General features: G+C 40.2%; 1 protein-coding gene across 1 annotated transcript in view; it reads right to left on the bottom strand.

Annotated features, from left to right (window-relative positions):
* Positions 1–4,774: 4,774 nt before the first annotated feature.
* Positions 4,775–26,960, bottom strand: part of RRAS2 (RAS related 2) — a 44,812-nt gene continuing 22,626 nt past the window's right edge. The window contains exons 2-6 of the mRNA XM_074842241.1: positions 17,864–17,951; positions 17,029–17,131; positions 14,552–14,660; positions 6,670–6,788; positions 4,775–6,226 (exon numbers count right to left, since the gene is read on the bottom strand). Coding sequence (XP_074698342.1) covers positions 6,139–6,226; positions 6,670–6,788; positions 14,552–14,660; positions 17,029–17,131; positions 17,864–17,951 — 507 coding nt within the window. The 3' untranslated portion in view covers positions 4,775–6,138. The remainder of the gene's footprint in view (positions 6,227–6,669; positions 6,789–14,551; positions 14,661–17,028; positions 17,132–17,863; positions 17,952–26,960) is intronic.

A 26,960-nucleotide genomic window follows, 5' to 3' on the forward strand; every position in this document is an offset into this window, starting at 1 on the left:
TTCCAGAATTTATTGCAGACCCACTCCAGGGCCAGAGCAATGTGGGGGCAGCACCCCTCTGCCCCCCGGGGAGCCCTGTGGACACTCCACCCTTCAGGAGCAGCTCCAGGAGGGCAGTGGGCAACCACCGAGGAGCTGCTACAGCTTTGGTTCAACTTCCCATGCCCCTAGTCAGCAGTTTTTCTTAGCATTTCAGCGTCATGCTTTCACCTTCACTCCACATAGTCGTGCCACCATTTTTATCCCACATTTCATCCCTCGCTTAGAGGTGGATACCCTACACAAGTCCACTGCTTTATAAATAATCACAACAAAAAGATAATCCACCATTTACTCCTAGCAGATCCTTCTTCTTTAAAAGTGCTTGTCTTACCTATACAGATTACAGCTTTTTACAGTGCAGACAAGCTTGAGTTACGTTTGCATGGTGGACTGGATAAATAGTCCTAGGTAGGTCTCAAAACGCTGCTTCACAGAATACTTTTTAAAGCATGTAAGCTCTTCATATCACTGGAGTAAGTTCATTTTTTACATTTGTCGTAAAAAGCGTAAGATGCATTCAGAGGAGTATTTGTACTGTATTATCGCTCTTCAGCGGTCCAGTTCAAGTGAAATTAAAACTGTCTCTAGTATGCATTAACTCACACCTAGGAAGAGACAAGGAACCAGGAGATTTCATCATTGCCTCTACTTGCATTTTTGGTGCCTGTGCTTCGCTATGGTAACTTTTCCCTCTATACAATACTTTCATATCAGAAGCCTTTTTAAACAATGTAGTCATTTATAAATTGCTCATGTCACTACAAATTAATGAGTACCAAATACTCTGTGCATCTCACTACAGTTCACAGGATCCAGTTTAAACAGTAGCTGAACAGACTAGCATTTGCTTTGCAGCAGCAAAACGATGCATTTAAGTTCAACATACTACTTGCTGGCTGGCTCAGGATCATTACTATGTTACATGCATTAATCCAATTTAGCTTTTGTGTGGGACATCATCTGCCCTTTATATGTCATCCACAAAAATCTCCCAAACCATCCAAAATAACTGTGGTTTTAAAGCCTAGTAGCACACCTATAGAAAGCAAGCATAGCACACATTTACAATGTTGTTTCTGGGTATTATGGTCTTGTAGTTAAACCCATTGCCTTTTCCACATCTGCTGCTTCTCATTTAAAGCTCTTTATCTTCCCAGTGAAAGGCTACTAAGACACTCCTACCCATCCTCATTTATCTGTTGCACACACTCAGGCTACAACATATGGAAGTATGAAGGCTATTTTCTTCCTTCTTCATTGTCACTCCTCAGTGATTTTTCCCATTTCCTACTGTTCCTCATATAGCCTGAACAAAAGCCTAGAAAGATCAAGAAAGCAGCCTAGACAGCCACGAAGTTTTAGGAACAAAAGTTGATTGCTTTCAACCAAATGTTCCTGTGGTCAGAGCTCTATGAAAATGTCTAAGTACCAAGAACATTCACAAGTTTTCTGGCCTTACATGTACCACACAACATGGGATTAAGATCTCAAACACACTTGTGCTTACCCCCACTTTAAACCCAGAGCCTGCTTCAGGCCTCCAATTTTAACTTCACTTTCCAATAGAACCAGGTAAGTACAACAGAAAAGCTGTATGTACAGAGTGGTAAGTGCTGCATTTACCGTCCGGAATGCTCTCAGCAAGAGCCCAGCCTAACAACTTTAAGCTTTCAGGTTTTGGCAATAACTGCTGCCCTGCAGTGGGTCAACTGAGTAACACAGGAAACACGACTGTGCCCCCGCATTTCCAGCTTGAGTGTTTTGCTAACTTTGAGTGTCTCTCACCATGGTTTTGGTGCATGCGGGTACCAAAATCTATGCCTAAATCGAGTGAACAAATGATTCCCTGCTGAGCTGATTCCTGAGCTTTTCCAGGAAACAAACTTCGAAATAATAATTGCAGGTAACTTTCGGCAGTGCTTGGCTTGTAGTGACTGACTTCAGGAACCTTCTGTTTGGAATAAGCTCATTAAAGCTTTCTAACGAGAGTATGTGGCAAGGCCAGTCAATGATGGCTACAGCTATGCCACGGGTGAAATCTTCTGACATAAACTGATGTCAGAAGAGCGTTAGCTAATATTTTTGTTTGAATCCAGACTTGAACTTTATATCAGTGACGACTAGCCACAAGGCCATGCATAAAGTCAGAGTTTTCCTTGGCTTTAGTGGGTGTTAACTCCTTCCAAATATATTTTATTAACTCTTTTACAACAGCTCATCTCATTACATGCTCCTACACTGGGCTAGGTATTTAGTATTTATTTATTTATTAGGGTATTTATCCGATCGCCTCTTGCCTGATAGTCTAAACACTGAGCACTTCTACAGGGCCCACAATACTGGGGCGTTACACACTAGAAATGTGATGAGGAGGTGGCAGAGGAGTCCTGCTGCTGCAGAAAGAGCGATAGCACTGCCAGGGTGCATGGCAGTGCGTCCTGCATGCTGCAAGACACTGCAAACTTATATTATTAGAGAAATGAAAGGAAAACAACTTTGATATGAAGATCACCTACCTCGTATGCCTACACAGCTCTGCAGTTTTACCACACTGGGTTAAGTTTTTAACCTGCAGCAGAGAGGCTGACCAGTTGCAGACACACAGTTCAGGCAGATACCTGATGCAACAGGATCAGGCTGGAAACACTAACCAATTAGTCCCGCTTTTATTTACCTCTTTTCTGCACAATCAAGACCAATTTATAATTATCATCAGTATCAGTGGCTCTATGGCCCCTGAACAGGCCATGCCACAAAAGAGAGCAGGTTTCAGAAGAGGCAATGTCATACTTGTGGAAATTCTCCTCCTCACCTGTATATGTTAGTTAGCATGTGAGTACTGATGCAGAAGAGATGCTAGGTCAGAGAAAGCAAATACATCAACCACAGCAGGCATAAGGAACTACAGTGTACTTATTACATGAAAGTACATCACTGATTCTAGACCATCCATGAAACTTCACCAGTTGCATGAAAAGGCTTTTGCTTATGAGCAGATAAATCCTTCTCATCCAAGGGAGTAGCAGGCTCAGTAGTGCGGGATTCCAGAAAGAGGCGAGTTACTTTGTGCTTTGAAACAAAGATCCAGACCCTCCTCTATAGGAGGAGCAGGAGGTCATTTGTGGATACATTTTAAGCACCCCAAATTCCTGAACTGTAAATTTAAATGATTTATGGATGTGGCCTTGAACTGAAGTAGCTACAAAGATGAGCAACAAATCTTTAAGCCTTTCTTCTGCCACGAAAAGTTGTAAGAAACTCTCTCAGGTTGTCAGCTAGACTGCTATCCTACAGCAAGGTGGCAATGTTGTAAACTCACAAATAATCCAAGGCATATAGATCAGGGCTACTACTTTTCAAAAGATTGACAAGGTCCCTATTGTACTTTGCAAGCTCCACACTAGGGACAGAAATGCCAGTTTTCACCACTACCTTCAGTTACCAGAATTAGAAAAGTAAATCATCTAAATACGTTAAGCTGTTTTGAACTCACAACCACTTGATCACCATTACTGGCCAAAAAAACCCTACTACTTTTCTAAATACTTACTTCAAGTTTAAAGAGTAGGATCAAAATGCCTACGTTTAAGAGCTCCTTAAATTACCATATACGAATCAGTCTTAAAAAGAGATCATAACAGTACATGAAGATTTCCCTGCACGTTCTCTCCAGCAGAAGCCTTAAACACACATGCACAGGAATATATTGTCTCAGTTAATAAACTTAGAGCAGACTTCCACAGCAGCAGCTGGTGGTCCCATTTCTGATTAACTTGTTTATAAAGTCTACCATGTTTACAATGTGGCTTAGCAGATCAGAATAGGTTGCTTAGCATCAACCACCTCAATGCTATTCTGCTTTCCATACGAGGAAAAGCAAGAGTGTGGTGCTCTCCACCTTCTCTATGAATTAGTTACATACTGAAAGACCTACCTAAGTCTGCTATTTTAAAACCAACCTATCATGACTGAAAGGTTAAAAAGGGAAAAAACTGATGAAACTTAAAAGATATTTGCACCTCACGAGTTCAGTCACAGCACACATGCTGTAATTTGTCGTCTTAACTCATTCTAATGCCACACACTTAGTGACTTAACCCCAGAGCTTTACATATTTAAAACACATGGTGTTTGCTACAGGCTGTAATTTCTTACATTTGACCTGAAAAATATAATCCATCTCCAAATGTACTTCCACTGTAACTTCTTGTTTGAATCTTTTATACATTATTCATAAATAGCCTGTCATCAACCAGTACATTTAAGGGGGGAAAGCTACCCACTCCCTTAACTCTCTCAAAATAGTATTACACAACCTAATCTAAGTTACATAAAAAAATCTTAAATTCCTCTGCTATGCATGGCACTAGTGTTACTTCTAGATTTAATACTTTGCTGCTGGTAAAGGTAACTGGAACTTGTTTAAGCACTGTTTTCTCAGCAGATGTTTACAGATTTATGGCAGAGCACCTGACAGCAAACATAGCCTGAAAACCCAAGAACTGTTGATTGGACTACTGACTATATACTTCAAGTCAAAACAAACATCAGCTTTTATCATCTATCATGATTTGAATTGAAATGGCTTTTCTTTACTTCCAAGCTTGAAGAAAGGTTGTGCGGACATGCCTATAAATCTCCTAACCAGGTCCCATCACCCCCCTCTTCCCCCCACCCCCAGAAAATTCAGGTTTTGGAAGAGTCAGAAAGAGGCAATGTGCTTACCCCCTGATAATGGTTAGATCATCTTTAATTCTAGCACCTGAAGTTATACAAGGGTTTGCTTAATAATCAAGTTTCAAAGAACTGTTGGACACATTCAGTAAGGTGACAACTGTGCAATACCACTCAGTATTTCAATATCAGGGACCATACTCTTGAATTGTTTAAACACAATCCACAGAACTCAAAATTGAACAACCATCCACAGTTTAACTAAACAATCAGTTAAAAGTCTTACAATTTAATAATTCACATAATGGTCAGTCTTTAGTAAGGGATACTGAAATTCATTAAAACACAACACTAGATTTTACTCTATGGGTGTGTTGGGCAGGCACATAATTGGCCATTCTTGGGTATAACCAGAAGAGTAAGGAGAAGTTTACCACAGTTTGGCAAATCCCACATTTTGTCAGTTAAAAGTGAACTGTGAGAATTAAATACTCATCTTTACATATACACAAGTTATGCTGTGAAAGCATATTTGCTTACAAACATATAAAAATACTTGTTAACTAGTTTGATAAGAAAATAATGTATAAAAGTATATAGCAAAAACATTTAATCATCTCTGACAATGGAAAGATCAAATTCATTTTTATATCACATGAAACAAAAACAGCTACAATTTTAGTTTTCCTTAATCCCTTACCCAGAAATACAAAGGAAGACACAATTTGTTTCCAAACAAATGATGTGAAATTTCTTAATAAGCTCAAATGCCTCGATCCAGAATGAGCTCAGGTATTTGGCCATATCCTAATAGTAGTAGTAATCATCCTGTAGCTGTTCTGGATTCATAAAATAAATACAGTAGACTGTTTTGGCCACTGAAATAAAACTGCAGCATAAATGAGGGATGAAAATTTCTGCTGACAATGAAATTCAGTGTAGGTTTCTTAAGGCTAGCTGAATACTCAACTCTAATTTAACTGAGGGCAAAAAAAGCCAATCCACCCCTTTTTTTAAAAGTATTCTCTATACTTCAATATAGGTCTTTGTAATAGCTAATGAAATGTCTGAAGTAAAAATAAATTAATTCACAAGAGAACTTATGCGTGACTTCAACACCTTGTCCTACACGGTTTTGTTTCATCTCCTTTGCGAATAAAACTCCACAAGGTGCAAGCTCTTAAGGGAGAGAAGGAAGGAACTGTGGTATTAAAGAAGCAGCCTTAGTGTTTTGTTTTGAAGTCTGCCCCAGAATGACTGAGTCTTCTTCAAGGACTATTCTGCCAGCTTCTTGGACTAAGGCTATTCTGGTGACCACTTTTAGGACATGCACATATAAGGCTAGACCAATACCAGAAGTGATGTAAAATGATGGAAAGAAAAAAAATAATCTGGCAGTTGATAGCTTGGTTCTTGGGATTCTCAGAAAATAACACAATGGCAGCCTTTCTTGTCTTTTTCTTTCCGTGTTGGCTCTGGTGAAGGAGGGCACTCTTGTTCTTGAAATTTCCTGGAAATAGATATTTCAAATTAAATTCACAGAATCATTTTCAGTTAAAAACTTTATTTGAAATTACTGTTTTTACACTTTTATTAGAGGATGGACATACTTTTGACACTCAAACTACTGATTAAATGATTAGATTTTTGGGGGGGTAGCTTTTTTTTAAAAAAATGCCTTATTTTACAGAAGGCCAATCTCACAGTTTATCAGGCTTACTTACTGGATGATCAATAAAATCTGAGATATTAAAGTGAAGAAATCCTCCTTCAAATACATACTACATTCATGTAAACATTTTTTCTAATACACATGAGTATTTTATAATGGAGAGCATTGGTTAAAGTGTACAGGTAACAGCAGGCAGAATTTTCACAGCTATTTCCCACTACATTTCAATTCATTTGCTGTAGGTATCCATTAATGTAGGAAAATTAATTATCTGGTCTCACCTTATAACTCTGACAAGTTCATGAAAAGCTTGGTCTACATTCAATCTGATTTTTGCTGAGGCTTCCATGTACGTTACTTTAAGCTGCCGTGCCAGCTGCTGACCTTCCTCTTGTGTCACCTGTAACAGACATCAATCATTAAGTTCAAGGCTGCTGCAGGCACTTTCAGATCAGTAGACACTGCACAGACACGTTATGGATTTATTTCCCTCAAACAATAATGCTTATTTGGACACAGAATAGTTTCTACACTGTCCTACTGTTTCTACAACTGGGAAATAAATCCACGTAATACATCTTTTCAAATTCAAGTGAAGACTTCTTTTTAGAAGTTTCTGCAATAGACAAAGACTGACCCCCCCAAGGAATTTCCCTCGCTGCAGCTGCCTCGTCTTCAGTTCTGCATAACAAGACCAAGTTTTCCTTCACAGGCAGACAAGAGTCCCCCACTCCTCCCTAAAAAAGTGCTTGTCAGCATCTGCTGGATTACTAACAGAAATGTGAATACTATTGCTAAATTCACCTTCTCCCTATCCCAGCTAAATCTAGAGGAAAAAAAATCCTATTACTACTTTTAAAACAAGAACTGATGTTTAGCTTCTGAATCTTTATAAAATTAATTTAAAAAAAAAATCTATTTGTGACACAGCAAAATAATAATGCAGCCAGTTTTAAACATAGTTTAAATTACAGGAGATCTAAAAATCCATGAATCCTTCAGGCTATCCAAATATGCTAAAGAAACCCTGCCTACCTCTTGACTCCTTGGGACAACAGAGGAAAGGGAGATGAAGAGCAAGTAATGAGCGTCATAAAGAGCTGATATTAAATTTAACATGATGAAATAGAAGGCAGGAAGCTAGTGGACCATTATAGGAAGGAGGAATAAGTCAGTCACAGGGCAAAACCAAAGGAGATCACTGCATATTTGTGGATGAAGTAGAAAGCAGTGAGGTCAGACAACAGAAGGCCAACCTAAGCAGTGCAAGGCATGCAAGGCTTCAACGGGAAGGTCACCCACAGGGCCAGGGAGGAAAGGGCAGCTTTCAGTGATAAAAGGAAGTACAACAGATCTTGCCAAGACAATGGCTAGTGGAAGAATTGCAAAGATTACACAGCTTTCACAGAGAATGTTAAACCAGCACGTAAAGGACTGATATGATGAGAATAAAAAAAAAAAAAGAGATTTTATTTTTAATTTAGTTTTGAAAAGGCACTCAAATATTCACTTAGATTAAGGAGCTACAGAGAAATGGAACTAGATGGGAATAAAAAAGCATCACTGGCAGCAGTCACCACAGTGCAAGATACAGAAGTACTTCTAGCTTGCAACGTATTTTCCTAACAGCTACACACACAGTTTGAGCACCTTCATGCACAGCATCTCAATGCGTGTGTGATTCCTCTGTCCTTAGCACCCCCACTGGCACAGCAGTCATATCTTTACTGCTGAACTCAGGGCTGCTCCCACTAAACCCTCGTGAAGCTCTACAGGGAGCCCCTAGCACCTTGTGCCATTAGCTGGAGTAACTCAGGATGCATCTGCTGATCTCAAACACTCACAGAAACTCACCATTTATTTCAGTGTTATTACCATCACCTGAAGCCAAAAAACACCTGAAAACCAGCCCAACCTCAAGATCAACTACTGGAGCTGCATTTTTGACTGCAGGGCACAAAGTGAGAACAACAGGGATCCTTCAATTCCCCACTGCTGTCTGAAAACTGAACGATATTCAGGAATTTTGCTCCACATCTAGAACAAACGTACTTTCACCTTCCTCTCCAGCCCCAGATGTTGATATATCCTTATTCCAAAGCTTATGAAGGCTGCACTCTGAAAAACATTCGTAGCTGTTTTCTGGCACATCAATGACATTGCAGAATCCCGCAGAGTCTGCATCAGGGCTTCCTTCTATGTATCTCTGCCTCACTCATCAGACAAAAGTAAGTTAAAGTACAGATGTGACAGTTTTTGCAAAACTAATCCCATTTTCTTCTTCCCTCCATAGTCTACTGTACCCTCAGAAAGTGAGGGGCTAATAAAAGTCAGTAAAACTGGGAAGAAATGTATAATCCTGAGGAGAAACTGAACGCAGTCTTTAAACATACATGGTTATTATTTTCTTCATTATTGTATCTAAAGCACGTTAGAGGTACAAGTCAAACTAACACTGTAATAAAATCAAGCTACACTTCCACAATATTCCACATCTAAAATATCGTAGATGAAACATTAAAGCCCTATTGTATTTACTAGAATATCTGGGATTGCTTAGTTCCAAAATAATCTTTTTGACAGTCTTACAAGTATCTTGTCAAGCAGCTTGTGGTCAATTTTAGTGACCTCAACAAAGTCAGTTTAAAAAAAAAATACTTGCTTTTGGGCACACTACAGAAGCATTTGCAGTGCCCAAGCTGTAAATTAGAGGCCAGAACATACCAGTTTAATTTTCAAAACTAAGGGAAATGTAGTAAATACAAACACAGAAATACTTGAAAACAAAAATATGAATTTACATCTTTTTATTCTCCCTTCTCAAGTACAACAACCCTATGTCATGACAGGCTTTTCAGTAAGTGTGATGGGAGAGCTTATTAAATGTCATCAGCAAAATAAAAACCAAGTCCTTTTTCTTCAAAGAACACTGCATTTTATTTTGACAGAAGTAAAAAGAACCGCAGATTTTCTGGTAGTAACTGCGTGTGTAGATGTGTGTGTTGGTTCTGCAGTGAAAATTTCTGTTTCGGTAAGCTTGAGACGGAATATAACGGGAATCACAGCGATGCTTATCTTTTGTTACAGGATATTTTATTGTTCATTTTTGGATATCATTCATTCATGCTGTTCAGACATTTGGTAAAAGTTTCTCAAATTAAACACTGTTATAAAGATGTAAGTGAGCAAGTCAAACTTGGAAAAGCTTATTCCCAACTCCCTAAGTTAACAGTCGTCTTACTGATACAGTTTCCATTTGAGTATCTGCGCAAGAATCCTATGAACATCTCACACATCCCTTCTTCACTACTATATCTGAGAACTGTCAGAAATATATTAATTTCTGAAGTTTCTATTCTTTCCTGCACCTAAAGCAACTCTACAAGACTGCCTAACATAACACTATCTGTATTTTGCCTGGACACTTATGCAAGACTAAGTCCATGTTGTAGTCGTGTCAGCAGGCAACAGGTAAGTGTGTCCTCAAGTTTGAGAGGAATCCATTTCTAGCTCCTTGCTGTCACCCTACAGCACTCCCTGCACAGAAACACTGCCCATTCCTGTCCAGAGCCCCATCACTCCTGACAACTGCATCTGTCATCCTGATTTTCTGCCTCACCAGCCCACCCACAAGTGCTGCTTGTTCACGCTTACACTGGGCTACCATAATGCTTTCCTGCAGGTGTAGTTCACTCATTCTATTTTGTCCACATTCTCATATAAAAGGTCACTTTGGTACACACAAACTGTGGTTATGAAGCACTGACACATATTGCTAGTTACCTATAAAGCTCAAAATCTGTCAAGCCATGGGAAGACCTGAAGGTACAAGCCATCTGTGAGAACAGAGGCATCACTGTACATGGCCATAAAATCTACCACTCAAGAAGTTACTGTCACACTTTCATACAAGTTCACAATAGTTAAGAGAAAGGCCAAAATGAAATGTTAATGAATTCTAGTAGGCCACCTCCCAGGTTCCTGTACCCCTCCACTCCCTGGAATAAGCCATCTCAGGCCAAGATATTGGTGAAGCAGAAAGTCTGCAAAACCAACATGCTAACTGCTTGTTTGCTAGCAGCTAAGCTGATGCTGGTCAAGGTCAAAGCATAAGGCTCCTTGCCTGGGATCATCAGCTTTGCACATCAGCATAAACTGAAGTGCCATGGACCCCTCTTTAAAACCTTGCTTTAAAGGCATCTAGCAGCACAGACGATCTTAGCACTAGGTGACTGTATTGGTTCAGTCATGATACAAAAAGCAAAAACCAGCATTTAACAAAACCCAAGCACTTTCCTGTTACAACCTGGGTTTTCCTTGAAACCCTGCCATCTGGGAAATGATCAGACTTGACCCAGTTTAAGCTAGCAGTTATCTACAAAGTCATACATATCCTGCACTGACAAGTCTACTCCTCTGTCAGTAGTGGTTATTACTAAAACATCTGGTGCTCTACTGAATTATCTTACTGTAGAAACATCCAGCATTGTTTGAGTTGTACGGAATTAACCCATTTAAGAGACAGACTGCTACATATCATTTACTTTAATAACAGTAAGAGATGGTGCTTCAATTTTGGTTTCAGTCACCAATCTGTAACTGACTGGGGAATCTGGAAACAAGTCTGCTTAACTCCATTTATCTTTACAGTTATTACTGTAGCAGATCACTATTTCAAACCTCCTCTTTCACCCCTCATTCCAAAAACACCTGTGAGTTGATCTATAGTATATTACAGCCACTACTATTGTAGATTACACCTTCGGTATGCCCCAACACTTCATCAAGATCATACTACCACCTGTGCAGTTCTGCTGAACAACCCAGTTCATGTATTTCCGAAGAAACTGTTGCCATCACACAAGGATTATTAGTTACACATAATTTCCTTCCAAATTTATGGTATCACAATGATAGTACTCTGCACTGCGTTCACCTACAAAACACAGTTACTTGCATAAAGGTGTGGTCAGACCCTTGAGACATCCAAAACTTTTGTACACGTTTATCTCTTTCGGACTCCAGTGTGTTAAATCTATTGAGTATCGTTTGCCAATCAAAACACACACTTAAATTACTTTAACTTAGTTTTATGCTCTCGGAGGTAGCATGTGTTCTATCATTTCACTGGTTTGCCTCTTTCAGAAAAAGGCAGCAGATGCCTAGCACAGGTAGTTTTGCTCTGAACACTCATACCCAGCTTCCTGAATTTCTAAAAATGTTACTTAGTCTGAAGCTGAAAAACATATATTTATGATTAAACAAGTTAAGAGAGTAAGATGACTTCTTGTAGAACTGCCAGGTAAGTGAAAGAACTGCAGTGTGACACTCTAGCCTGGCTGACCAGGTTTTTGGAGTAACCAAATTAAGGCCTGACATGCCAGCAGACTGAGAACACAAAAATGCAGAGGACTAGCACTTCTCACATTTTCACCCACAAGTTACAACCTGGGGTCACCCCACACTTCCCACTCACCCAGCACTCCTAACCAAGCTGAGGGAGTACTCTCACCTTTGCCCCCAGTCCTCCCATCGCAGCTGCCTGTGCAGCAAACCTGTAGTCAGAGGAGGATGACCTTGCTTGTCAGGTTGAAGTTTTTCCATACCTGGGGAGACATGGTGGCAGCACTAGTTTTCAGCCCTATCAGCAAGCTGGTCCAACTCACTGACCGGATGCCTGCATCAAGAGTTCACGTGATGGCGCAGAAACAACCCCACCGATGAAGCGAGAAGCCTGGCTGCGTTTAACATCCAGCTGATAACATCTAACTGCTTGCTGCTGCCAAAAGGCGACGTCTCACTTTCTTCCCCCCACCCCAACTCCTCCCTGCTCCACTCAGAGCCACAGTCCCACCCCTTCCCATGCTTCAAGCACTGGCACTCAAATCTTTCTGCAAGCTGATTTAGCTCACACAGGTCCCAGAAAGCCATTCCAGCTCATCTGTTTTTCTCCATGTCTAGAGAGATGATTCAACTCAAAGTGCTTCAAGTGAAAACTAGGGCCAGCAAAGGAAAGAGCGGAACATGAAGTCAAGAGGGAGGGGAGCCTCTCCCTTCTGGGGACCAATTATGTCAGCTCAGCATCCCTAAACCATTCCTTCAGACTGACTTAAGGCCAACTGAAACACACCATGTGACAGGAAAGGTGCAGGGAAGACTTAAGAACACATAAGTAGCTGTTTCAGCAAACCTAGAAGTGCTTTTTCAGCTACAGCTGTCTAAGCCCCAACTTATGATGGAAGTCAGAAATCCACCAATTTGCATGTAAATTGTGTGATAGCACCAAAAGTTATACTCATCAGCATCTAACCAATTAAGACAATTAATATAGCCATAAAAAGCAAAAGGGGCTTTTGGGGACATATGCTTTTATTTGTGTGCAGATATAAGCAGCAAAACTGTGAAGTGAAGCAATTTGAAAACAGCTGCTTTGAGCCTGAATGTGTACCAGCCCATCATCATCTGCAAAAGCAGCTACGAATCAGGTACAGAGGGACTAGCAGGAGAACAGGCAACACGCACCTCCTTCTTCCTTTAGGGGAGAAACAGATGCGGTGTAATAACATTAGGGAGAGAGAACAAAGTTCGTAACTGCTTGTAGAAATGGATCTACAGGATTACCAACTACATTTGCAGATATCCTCTGAGAACTGGGGCTGACAACAATGATGTTATTTCCCTCCTAAAGCATCTGGATGTTTGTCCTTCAGCAATTACAGTTTGCAGAACCATTCAGTTTAACCTACATGGCTTGCATGCCAACATTTGTGCATCAAATTAAGAACATGATATTCCAGGACCTGCAAGTTTAAATTCAGAAATTTTGATGGGAACATGATAACTGAAGAGTGGAAGAGTTTCACTTCTGTCTCAGGGACGGGCTGATAGTTCTGTGCATGTATGAGTACATGACGTTACTTCTGATGAGTTCACGAGCTACTTCTGTGAAAAACTTCTTTCAAGACAGTATCTTTCAGCATAGGTTTTAATTTTGTCATGATCTTTCTACACAGGTTCTAAGGTAAAGAGGCTGTGACAATCAAGGGAGCATACTCAACAGGAACTTTTTTGTACTGAAGGTTTTCTTACTCAAGAAATTCATTCAACAACAACATACTAACCCACTAAACTGTTTATTTGTTTTGAGCCTATTTTTCTTCCTTGTTCCAGTCACTGTTTTTTGACAAAGATTTATTTAGCAAGGAACAAAACCTATGTAAGCACTTGTGGAGAGAAACTAAGTCATGCCCTGGTACACAAATCTGAGAATATCTTGTTTAAATGTGTGTTTTCCTTGTGAAACTCTTAAAATTGCAGCATTTTAGTAATATTTAGTTTGTTCTCAGATAAAAATCAATCATATGTTTGCTACCAAGCTTGAAGAGCCATCTGTCTCAGAAGAAAACTATAAACTTATTTCAGAAGTTGCTGAAGAATACAAGTTTGACACCTGTTCCCTTTCCTGCTGATGTAGTAAGACTATTTTCATTTCAGCTCAAACCAGTTTGATTCATGAAAAATCAGGAGTAAACAGGGAAAACAAATTTAAAGCTCCTTCTTTAAATGATTCTAAAGGAAAGCTTTTAAACTCTTACAACCAGAGGTGAGGTTGAACTCTACTAGTTTCAAAACTTTAAGGTACATAAATATGACAGTAATTGTGTTGCTGTACTTCCAACTTTCAAAGCTTTAAGTCAGTCATGCAGAAGATGAGGGGCCAAATATTAAACAGTGAATGGCTACTTATATATAACAGCAGTGAACCATAAAAGCAACAGCACGGAAGTCTCAGGATCGTTAGAGCTGGTGCTGGAATGCACTCTGCTTGGCACAGAGCACTATGGAGAGTTACAGAACGGAGGAATTGGACACGTTCATGCCTGAGTAATCAAGTCATGACAGAAAGCTCTCAACTCTGTACGTGAATAGATTTGGTCTCAACATAACCCCACTGAGTCAGACAGAAGATGTGCTGTATGTGGAATGCCATCATGCCGCTAAGATTCTTCAAACAGTGTAGTTTTCTTTCTTGCACTGGAATTAGTTAGTAGGATATGATTTTTTTTTTTTTAAATTTGTTTCTTGTTCCCACTCTATTTTTGGGAGGAAAACTGTAAGAGTTTCTAGAAGAAAGTGAGCAGTAACTAATAGCAAAAGAATTACCTGTCTTTGGTGATCCAGATCTGCTTTATTACCAACTAGAATCATAGGAAATTCATCGCGATCTTTCACTCTAAGAATTTGTCGCTGAAACTTATAGATTTCTTCAAAACTGTAAAAGAATAGAAGTAGAGCATCAGTGTACTAATTCACAGATTCTCAGGTTCTGCAGAAGTTCAGAAATTATGAGTCACCTATTTGGACTTGCCCTGCCACGCCACACAAGCGCAGACAGCTGCAGGCACTCCACAGAGTCCAGTCACAGCATGACCAGTTAGAGAACAATTCAACACTCAAACTAGAAAAATCCTCCAGTTAGCAGTGTGCTATGTACTAGACTTAGGTGGGTCTGCAGGGTAAGCAAAATGCTTACTGTGTCTCGATCTAGAGGGACTCTGGTGCCAATGTGTTGCAGAGAATTAAACAACCACAGTCCATTCTACAAATACTGACTTTGGAGTTCAACTCTGGCTAGAATATCCATAGTACGGTCTAGAGACCCTGGTGATCAATATTTCAGCTGGCAACTTCCACAGCTACTTCTGGGAATTTTGGGGGATGCTATCAAAGCTGGAAAATTTTATTTCTTGAAGAACAGAAAAATGGCAGGGCTAAATGATCAGAAAGCTTTCCAGTCAACAACTAAATTATACCAGGTACTGATCCTGTTCAAGCGGTAAGGAATATTCCAGCAGTGCTAAAGGGGAGGTGACAAAGTAGAAAGCTTCTCCAAGGACAGTGTATCAAACAAGCTAGTTCTGGCCTCAACAATGATTTTTGGAGAAAAAAAAAACCAACACTGTTTTCAAGTAAACACTATTTAAGCTACATCACTACATAAGGAGCTTCAGCACAGATGCTTGCAGACAATCACATATCCTTTGGAGTACAGACTTTCCAAGCACTACATTTACTTCCAGGCATACTGTCTGAAGCCATTTACACTTAGATTTGCAAACTAAAATTTAAAAGCAAGGTGATCATCAGTAAGAAAGTTGCATTAAAAGAAAATAGTTAGACATAACAATGCCAATCCACCTCATCCATAAAAAGCAACCAGGAGAAGAAAGGTGAATTAAAAGAAAGGTATGCCACTAAGCATGGTTGGACCTCCATGTAGATAAGAGGTTTTAATACTCTGCTCAGATGTCTGTAGCAACTGGAGGAAGAGAGTTGAAAGTTACCGCATTCTCTAGATTTCTTCTTGCTTCAGAATTACTTTACACCACACAAGCAGGACAGACACCACTAGCAGATACTTCATTGACAGGCTAGGTAAGTCTTAAATCAAATGGATATCAGAACAAAAACGAAAACTCTGCTCTTCCAAAGTCTTTGAAGGATTTCAGAAAGGAGAGCAATATACAGGTTTAATGTGTCAAGACCTGCTTAAAATCAAGGCAGACCCTTAGCCAGAAGGGCAAACAAAACGGAAGATTTTTAGACAAACCAAGGAGTTCACCTGACAACTTCAAAAAATCTACAGTCCTCTGTAGCAAAAATATTTATGTTAACACAAGTGCTCAGTACATCTTAAATCCACAGACCCAGATCTCTGACAGAAGTGTAAGACACTCTTCTGGATAGTACATCAAGATTAATTTATACATTTAGCAGCATTCTTAAGTGAAATATACATATCCAATGAAAACATGCTCATGCTTCATAGAATATTTATCCTAATTCTCATTATAGAGCTATTAATAAAATTAGAAGTAACTTATTAGAGCCTAAATTGAATCTATAAGGGGGGGAAGTCATAGACAAATTTTTTGGTCACTTTAGTGCTCTTCTGTTACAACTCAAAACAAGTAGAAGGATAGATCCTTGAACACTTCTTTATTTCTACATATCTGATAAGCTAAACGGAGGAAGATCGCAGCTGAAATATTAATTGATTGTATAGACATGGCATTTTGCTATTCTTACAATGATCAGGAGGTACCTAACCAAGCTCCATGAGCTTCCAAAAAGATACGTTTCATCTCAACTTCACAGTCAGTTATGCAGGTTCCAGACAATTCACGGGAGTAAGCAGAGTGAGCCGGGCCTGCAAAAGGCTGCAGAGACATACCCTATGGATACACCCATGCAGAAATCCAGAGCCAGACACTCGATGTTGATGAGCATGAGTCAAGGGGATATTTCTAAGAACTGACCAGACATCATAGCAAGTTGCCCTTAGTTTAAATTTCTGTCACTTCCAGGAAACTAGTATTCCAGACTGTAATGAAGTGCTTGAAGAGAGTTGGGGTTTTTTTGTGTATCCTTTCAAGTCATCTATTGCAAGAAACAAGATACTTTCAGCAAGTGATTGGTTTAAAATGGGTTTTCATCAGCGCTGAAAGAGCATCACACCACAGAATCGAAGAGTGAATGCATACTTACTGTTTCTGTTTGAGGTTATTTCAATAAAGGATAAGCAGCAATTTAAAATTAATTACAACTTGTTTGTTTTAATAACTTAACATCAGGCTTACCTTCCTCTATCAGTGACTGAGAAAACAAGCAGAAAACCCTCCCCTGTCCTCATGTACTGTTCACGCATGGCTCCAAATTCTTCTTGTCCTGCTGTATCCAGAACTGAACATAAGAAAAACATGTATTACTACAGTTCATGTTCTTAAGAGTACAGACTGAGGAAAAAAACCTTCCTAACAAGATATTGTGAGAGCTTCTCCTGTACATTGTAACTAAGCAGAAATTGCTTTTCACAGATACTATTGGATCTTTGCTAAGATTCCCAACAAGTTTATGGACGGACCGAACAATTCAAGACCTACCAAACAAAGCGAACAACAAAGTTTGGTGGACTTTTGCTAATTCACAACCAGCTGAACCAGCTGGAAAATGCTTAGAGAGACTTGGGGACGGGGGTTGGGAGAGTTACTGCTTTGTGCTTAAAGAAATCACTGACAAGGGAGAACTGAAACTTTTAAAACAAAGCATTCATATTGCACTTGGGAGAGGCAGCACACAATCACCAAGCAATGTGTTTTTCATTCCACAATGTCACCCAGGTAACTGCCAGGAGTTATATAAATTCTCCTAGGTTTGTAGGCACTAAGGCTTCAGACATAATTCTTAAAAAAAAATCCAATTTACTTTAAAGAAAGACACTTACCCAGGATTTGAAGTGATTATGTATGTGTATCTCATTAATAAAACAAAGATAGGTAGCCCTTACCAGTCACTCACATAAAAACCACATGCTGCAGCAGTTGTTTACCTGCATTACATTTTATGCATTCAGATCTAAACACAGGCACCAACAGCTACTGGCTCTTAGTACCACTCTTTAGCTGGGCTACTTACTGTCCAAACGCGCAGCTCTCTCATCTATCACACATTGCTTGGTGTAGGAGTCTTCAATCGTTGGATCATAATCCGTAACAAAATAGGACTGCAGAAAATGAAACAAGTTTGTGTGTAAGAACAAGCACATGCAGGACACTCATCAGGTAAGATGCTAAAACTGTACATTTCACAGCTTAGGGAAGATGAGTAGGTTTTACCTGTGTACAACTGTTTGCCACTTCATCCAAAAAGATAACAGGTAACAGCCTTCCTATGCCTAGTAAACACTCGTAAATTGTAGAAATTACTAGCAGAGTCACTGAATTTGGATTCCCACAGAATTTCTAGCATTTTCTAGATATTTCTGGTAACTCCTAGAATTTCCCAGCAGGAACCCCTAGAAACCTTTAGTTTCTAGCAGCTTTTAAGGTCACTAGTAATGGCTAAAAATGTTTCTCTGAACTTCTGGTAGGATTTAGAAGTTTTTTTTTAAATTCTCAAAAGTTTCCTGCATTTTCTCCCCTGCTCACAGAACCAGTAGTTTCTAGGAAGTGCCAGGACTTCCCCAGCTCCTTCCAAAATTCTCTAGCAGTTTTATAACAATTTCTAGCAGCAGCTCCACACAGCACAAGTGGCAATTAACTTGTAAACTGAATAAAGTTTAGTGGATCATCCTTGTTCCCAGGATTTCTCTCCTGGTTTTAATGGCTTTAAGTACACACAACCTCCAAAAAGACAAACTCCTGAAAGCAGAATAAGCCATGAAACGCCTGGGTCACACACTGCCTAAGCCCAAAGCTCCACTTATCAAGCAAACTGCGAGCAAAGCAGATTCTGGCACATATTTCCAGAGAATGGGTGACCTGGTATTGAATACTGGGTTGACAATACCATCTGAAGACAACAAGTTTATATTTCAAAAGATGAATTTTTAGCTTGCACGCAATCATAGCAAAGTTATCTTCACTCAAATCTAAAGCACACTGGCATAACAAATCTGAACTCTGATCAAATTCCTCCCCCTCTATGCCCAATGCAGCAGGCACTGGGGATGTGTACTACCCCAACTGCTCAGAAATCAAGCACATAGGGCACGTATGCACCCAGATGAATGTCACAATAACTGAAGGAGTACTACCTGCATACATTATTCAGTCTGTAAGCCAGTAAGGAAACAGCAATGCTTTAAAACTACGTATTGGCTCCCAGAAGGCAAAAAAGGGGGCTGTTCTTGCATTAAGAAGCTATCACCAAAAACAGGGTATGTTTTATTCACAAAATTAACAGTTCTCACTGAAGTGTCCTTCCCATCAAACAAGTTCAAAGATACCAACAAAACCCCACTCTGTTCCCCTAAACTTATCAAAGTCAACAGATGTCATAATAGGGAAAGAAAGCCCCAGAAACAACTGAAATTACAGCACTAGCCCACGAACCTTCTCCACACACATCACAGTCAGTGCAGAATACAGTTAACCGTTCTTGCAGATACAGTTCTATTAATATGGTTGGGTTGTATTTGTTTTTGTCTAGTTTCAGTGCAGTACTTTGTCCTGACTGCACCCAGCTGACTCCCACTGTCCGGGCATGTCCACACTAGGTTTCTGCTTAATAGCATGGACATGGGTTCCCCAGCAGAGCTCATCAACTGAGCTACAGCAGCCTTACTGGGAGGAAAACACCACCAGTTGTTAAACACTTTGCCAGCTGTGTATACGATACATAACATTTACTCATATAGAACAACCTCACTGTCATGCAGTTGGCTACAGGAAGAGTATGTACAGGTTGCTGCTTATCTGTTCATTTAGATCTGGCACCATATCGAAAGACTGCTGACCCCTACAGCAGAGACACTGAACAGCTCTGCACATCTCCTTTGCATTTTAAACAGACATCGGTAAAGTGTCCTCTCAGGATACACCTACGCAGTAGTCTCAGCTGCTCTGCATCAACGGCACCACTGTGTAACCAGCTACCTTTAGGTGGCAATAACATTAAGCCAACCATGTTCCTCCCTGAGAAGCATGAAATCCTAGCAGTCTGTCCCACCAGAGACATCTGTGGCACATGAGATGCTGTAATTCACTCCTTTCTCACAGTGTTTCATCTCTGGGTAAGAAATGGTTTCTCTCTTGTTTAGAGTATTCACCCAGGCTAAGCAATCTCCCTCCTCAGATCTCCCCCTCTTCCCAAAACCCCACCCACCCAAAACAAAAAAAGCCATAAACACCCCCCCACTCCACCTCAAATTCAAACAAACCAACAGCCATGGGATCTTAAATGGAGCACACAAAAACTTTAAGTTTTCCAGAAGAGTGCCTATTTGCAGGCAGCAGAACATCTCACCACTGAACAAGCCCTCAGAAGACACTGTTCCAGTTGTCCCTTTGCCTTGCTTCTCTGAAGATTTAAAGAGTAAAAAACCACAGCCTTCAAAACTTCTTTTCTCTTCTTTTACCCAGATTCATGACTCAAGAAGTGCTATCCAGGAGCTTAAGAACAGACTTTTTGAGGAATTAATTTATTCATAAACTACAAATTGGGTCTCAAGTCTTCTGTGGCCTTTACTCTTTGAAAGATGGAAGACAAATTCACTTATGTGAACATACAAATGTGTAAATAAAATCACTTACAGAATCTGATTTTAGAAGGGAATATCATAAGGAAGAGAATTTTAAGTCCTGTGTTTCATTAAGGAAACAAAGTGGTGGTGTTGCCAGTATATCTAGAAATTCAAGGTTCTGATTTGAAAGATAAAGCATGCACTCTCAAGTTACTCCCTGGTTCCTCTCCAGCTTCAACTTTCTCTCTCCTGCAGAATTCAAAGTTACTGTCTGACCCTTTATATCTATAAAGCGGTAAAAGTATGCCAAGTTTTAAACAAAAGGGAGAATTTGGAATCTATTTATTTCATTCTCATCAATCAGTATCAGTAGACCACCTAAAGCCACAAGTTTATATCCAACATGGACAATATTTTTCACTGAGAGACATCAGAAAAAGAAAACCATAATACTCTCAGAGGAATTCTTCATATTTTCCTTATTATCTGTCCAAGAGCCAAGAACTGGAGCATGTTTGGTAATCTCCAGGGCATTGCTGTGATTCTCGCCATCCTTTTTGGTTTTTTGGGTTTTTTATTAAAAAAAGCAAACTACACACAAAACAAGAATGCTAGACTAGGTACAGAGACATGGAACATGGTTCCTCCTTCAAGAAAGGGAACAACACTAAGCTGCCCTGATCCAGAATCAGCCACATCTCAAATTCAGAATGAGCAGATGCCAGAGCTCTCCCATTTAACAAGCCTCTTAGGAACAATTTCTTCCCTCCCATGGAGCTGTGCTGCCAAATCTGCTGTCACAGCCACTACAGGAGAGATTTGCAAGGCAATTAGCATTGTGGTTTACCTCCAGGCACTGGACAAAACTGTGTGCCTGAAATAGCTGCTGGTTTTGAAGGAGTCTTCCCAAATTGCACTGGGACCATTTGCCACAGGGAGCATGTCAACCACAGCTTGCAGGCCTTATTCGGTCAGGGCTGATTTATGAAAATTAGATGTAGCAGACACAGTATTTATCAATCTGAGCAGAAATGGACCTTACTGCTGATGTGTTTAAAGAACTAAGGGATGTCAGACCATATCCTGAAACACTCCATGATGTTGTAGCATCACTTCTGAATGCCGCCCTGCAACAGTAGGAAGGTGCCTGCACGCCCAGCAAGCCCAAGATCATAAACTGGCATAAGTTGTTTTATAGATATCAAGGAGTTTGTGGCAGAACTCCTTAAAAGACTAACAGGAGTGCAATTCCAGCAGATGCAAACCACTGCCAACTGGTTTTGAGCTGACACTGAGTCCAGACAAATTAGAGAAACACACACAAACCAGCATTTGACTACCAAGGCCTGCCTACCACTATCTCCTTTATGAAAGCTGTATGTGCAAGTCCTAACACTTCAAAGCAGTTACCCTGCTAAACTACAAAAATTCCAGAAAGCTACAGCAGGCGTCCTGAATGCCAGCTAGTATAAGACACACTGGACCACTCTCCAGGGTGACCCATTACAGACCAGGTTGTCAGATGTGCTCTTGCAGGAACGGTTGAGTTTCTATGACGAATTCGAGGAGCTAAGTCTCATTCAGCTGGCTCCACTGCAGTTGGCCACTGCCTGCAGGAAATAATTAGAAGAAACTAAATTTCTTCTAAGATAATAACTTGAAAAATGCTCTTCTGTTACACCACTCCCTTAATCACTAGTAAAATCAAGGCTCTTTCCACCCACCTCCTAGAAGGGAAATGAGAAGCCAAGCCCAGTAGTCTCATCAACCATTCAATTTACCCAAAATATTATGCAACAAGTTTTCTAGGTTTCCTCTTTCTAAGACTGAGGCAAACAAGTCCAGATATGGGAAAGTCTGTCAATGATGCAACTCCTTCTTCAGAGAAAAAAACCCAAACCAATGAACAACAACAAAAACCCCCCATCCTCAGACCACCTACATCACTTGCGGATGGGCAACCCACCACCAAAATCCCTTCCTATACATTTCAGGATGACAGGTGTGTGTATTTCAAACACAATCTTGACCTTCACAGGAGTTTCTACTTGCAGTGCTCAGGACCAAACACTGCTCTAGCAGTCTTTCTCCAGGTAACAGTAATCCCTAAAACATTATTTCAATCTCTCAAGTCTTTTGGCAAGGAGAACATGTGAAAACCTGCTTTCAGTTTAGCATCTTCCCCCTTTGTTATGCTGCCTTTAATATACATAAGGGAAATTCCTCCATTAGCTGGACTGCCTTACAAGTCCCACTTCATAAATTAATAAAAACAACTAAGTAAAGACATCTTACATGGAAAGATGGAGAACCCCAGTGCAGTTTCACAGCTCTTCTGCAGCTCTTATTTACTCTCTGTAAGGTCATCAATAGTCCACAAGCTGAAAAGCCACTGGATTACTTTCTTTTGCACCAACATTTAAGTTCCAAGGCAAGAGAGAAGTCAGATGCTACCAATGGGGAGCTGCAATAAGCTGCAGTCCCGAGGCTGGCTGCATAATGTACTTACTTTATCTTTACAGAAAGCTTGAAGGACATGCAATAAAAGGCAGCCCAGCACAGTGAAAGCACACCACTATGAGTAAGTTAAAGGAGTGGTACATGACAAAACATATATTCATCCTTGCTGTGTCTATAATCTCCATTTGTATTTACTAAATATATACTTAATGTTTCAAAGAGCCACTAGTTGCTTATTTAAATTTTTTCCATGTTTAAATTTTTGGTTTCAACCCAGTGAAGGCAAGGAAATAGAAGGGTTTCCACCCTCCAGCTGAAGTTACAGACCAGCTCTGGATTTAAATAGCATCTACAATTTCAGGATTGCAAATAGCCCAAAAATCCTTCCTAGCTATAATTTATAAGTTAGAACTTAAAACAAACATGTAGGTGAATGCTACACATTAAAGCTTCAGCTTTAGACTTGAGTACATTCCCAAATACCTGAAATACATGATCCCAAGACATCTCCTAGCTTATAAGTGCTACTTGACAGAGTATCTCTTTTGGTAGTTTCTCCTTTGACTACCTCTAACCCTATCATCTCTTCTTTAGGTTTTACCTCGTTTCCTCTGCATTGTATGCTCCTGTCCCACTCAACAGTCCAATTCACAATCTGCAGCAGCGTGTCTTCACATGGGCATAGAACAAATAACAGTGTCAGCTACAGCCCTGTCACACACCACTCTGATCAGACTGGAAATACTTAACCCAGAAAAAGACAGAAACCTGACCATGTTTTCTTCATTTAAATGAGTATTTCTGGCATTTGTTCAAAATCGCAGACAAAGTCAGTGCTATAGCTTAAGACCAGAACTCTAGTGCCCTGGCCAGTTGGTAGGACCATAACTGGACACATTTCTGTTTGAGATACTTGACTATACCATAAAAGCTTTCTCAGACCATGAATTAAGATCTAAATGACAAGTAAATCAGTTTGTAACCTTGACTGCTTTGTCACCCATGGAAATCTTACAGCCTCTGCCTTCAGCTCTTCCACCCAAGAGCAACATAGCAGCCACATCTATACTAACATGACCACAGTGTCACACTGTGCCCTCCTCCAGGCTGCAGAGGAGGCTAGAGACCATTTCCAGGAGTTTTAATCTACATTTCCACCTCTGTCCCCAGAGCAGCACAAACAGGTTCAATGTCACCACAGGCATGTTCCTAGAGGACAGGTGGCACCAACCTGCCACCTCGCTCAAGCAGGATGCTGGCCCCCAGCCAGAACCAGCCTGCCCAGCAGAACTGGCAGTTGGGCAAAGGAGCCTCTAGGGCCTCAGGCCTGAAGAGATTAACTGAACAACTTACCTTCACACCACAAAGAGGCTCCCCAAGCCATCTATTTAGAAACATTTGAGTTGGCTGGCTAGAAAACAAGGAAAACATGCAGGAAAAAAATGAACAAAGTTTAAGTTGGGAAGCAAACTTAAACCCAGACTGCGTTCCAGAGTAAAGGAACAGACACAGCAAAACATACAAATTTAGTATTTTGCAGAGCCCCATGTACTTGGGTCACAGAAAAAACACACAAGAAAGCACACTGCTGATTAGACAGCCTTTGACAAGCTTGTTAAACACTGAACATATACCTCCCCAAGAGCAGGTGGTTTGCTAGGACCCAATGTCTCCAGACAGGTCTCACTGGTCGGTGTTGGGAGAGCGGGAGATGGGTGCTGTCGGGGTTGACCCAGGGAGTGCCACCCGTGTGAAGGGCTCGGGCACTGCACAGACAGACCACCACCAGAGACTGCAGGAGCTACCCGCAGCAACCCAGCACCTTTTTAAATGGAAGTGCTTGAGATGGCACTGAGCATGCTTTGCTGGTGTAAACAGTCACACTTCGCAGAACGAGGAGGAGTATTTTGGTGTGGAACACTGGGCACAGAGGGGACCAAAGGTCTATAATTACGCTGATAAAGACCAGACTGCAGAGATAACAACCATGCTACAGAAGGCAGGTGTATCCTCCTCCAATTGTCCCATATTCATACAAATCTTTGAGTTACTTTCTTTTAATTATACAAACAGTAAGACCAACTGTTCCTTCCTTCCAAAAAAATATAAATTAAAAGACAGTCAGTGCTTGTAAACAACCAGTGATGCTTCCTCCAATTTACACTACTTCCCACTGTTCTAATGTATATTGCCAGCATTGTTATGGCTATCCAGGGAACAGATGTCATTTGTAACTACAATTACTGCAATTATCCAGTGATGTGAAACACTTGATAATTTCATGAACAGTGAAGACTGAGACACAAAGAGGAGAGGATTAAACTGAAGAAAATTATAGCAAAAGATGTCATGAGCCATATACGAGCATTTAGCTTTGAAAATTCATACCCAAGTTGAAAAGTTCTTTTATTTCTTCCTGAAGAACCTGCATTACATATACATATCATACTGATACTTACGATTAAGTACATGCCTAATCAAATCTTAACAGTTCTGTTAAAGAAGAAAATCATAACAGAGAATGCGAAGTTCTTTAATAACCCATGGCCACCTCAGAGTGCATTCATTAGATTACCCCCAACATATAATTCAAAGACAGAAGAGGTACAAATCTTAAATTCTGAATAAGATATGGTAGGATACAAAAATAAACATCTGATTTTGTTAAGTACAGATAAGTCTTCCCCTTAATTTTTTTCTGCAATACAAGGATTGTCAAGAGCTTATGCTTGGTCTGGAAACACTAAACAGAGAGCATGAGTTAATCCTATTGTACAGCCACATACTCCTCTCTCTCCCTCTCTCCATTCCCTGCCCTCCCATACACAGTGATCACTATTAGATCACTTAATAGAAAACTATTAAGAAATCTGTGTGCAGTGCATGGACATATTTATTGTACATAGCCAAACATAACACAGCTCTTTTCTTTATGGGCTTTGTTGTGCTCACTACCCGAAGTACCTAAAAACAAAACTAACATTGCTTCCCTCACAGGTGTTGGGAAACATGAGTTAGGATGGGAGGAGAAAGGGTATAAAGGGTAAAGTGTCTTCAGTCTGAAGGCTAATACACATATCTGATTCTGTCTATGCACTTTCAATTTTTGTATTTCCTAAGTAAGCACTTGAACTTCATATCCATAACACACTCATTTCCAATGACATTACTCTAGATAGCTGTACACTAGGAAATTCCACAGATTTTATCCACAGTTCAGCAGCACTGACTTGTGTTAGGGATTTAAGATCCACATTCATTCTGGAGCATCAATGTACTGTGCAGGTCACACAGTGGTCTAAGACTCAGGAAGACGAAAGATGAAATCAAACTGACTTTTGTGCTCTGAAAGGGAACATCCATCAGCTCTTTACACCTTTCAACACTCCTAAGAAACTGCCTGTTAGTTTTTGGCCTTCCCCCAATCGCTACTTATAATAAAGCAGTTTTACCTTCTCCAGCCCCACCTGGGCTGCAGCAGCACAGGAAAGCATCTCTTGTCTTTTCTCCCTCAAGCCCAGCGCCCAAGCTATGACTTGCAAAACAGCTCACGCTTACAGGTAGAAATCTGGAGAGTTTTTAACTGCTAAACAGATGATTACAAGATTCTGTGCAAAAACTAAGAATCCACCCAGAGACAGCAGACTTGGGGAAAAGAGTCTTAGAAACATAACTAAGGCAGCCTCTCAGTGCAGGCTGAAATCATAGAGGCTTAAAGAATAACTGTTAGAACTATTTTATTGAAAAATTACATGCCTTTCTGCTAACATCCTGCCAAGCTTAAACATACTGTTAGGTTAACTCTTGTAAACCGTTAATGCAGCCTCAACACTTGAATTATGGACAGGGTGGGTACTGGTTACATGCATATAACATGAATACTGATGAGAGTGGGGTTTTTTTAATCTATATTTTGAAATGCATGTGAACATCTTTTTAAATACTATCTTCCTTAAACAGCAGATTGATACGTTTCTAAAAACAGCTTTCACCTTTTAAACTCAAACTGAATCTGCACTGCGCTCACATCTTTCAGTTACCAGCTTACACCTCTCCACGCAGTACATCAACTCAGTATTAGCAGTTCAC

The sequence above is a fragment of the Strix aluco genome, chromosome 16 (genome assembly GCF_031877795.1).
Source record: "Strix aluco isolate bStrAlu1 chromosome 16, bStrAlu1.hap1, whole genome shotgun sequence".
Lineage (NCBI taxonomy): Eukaryota > Metazoa > Chordata > Aves > Strigiformes > Strigidae > Strix > Strix aluco.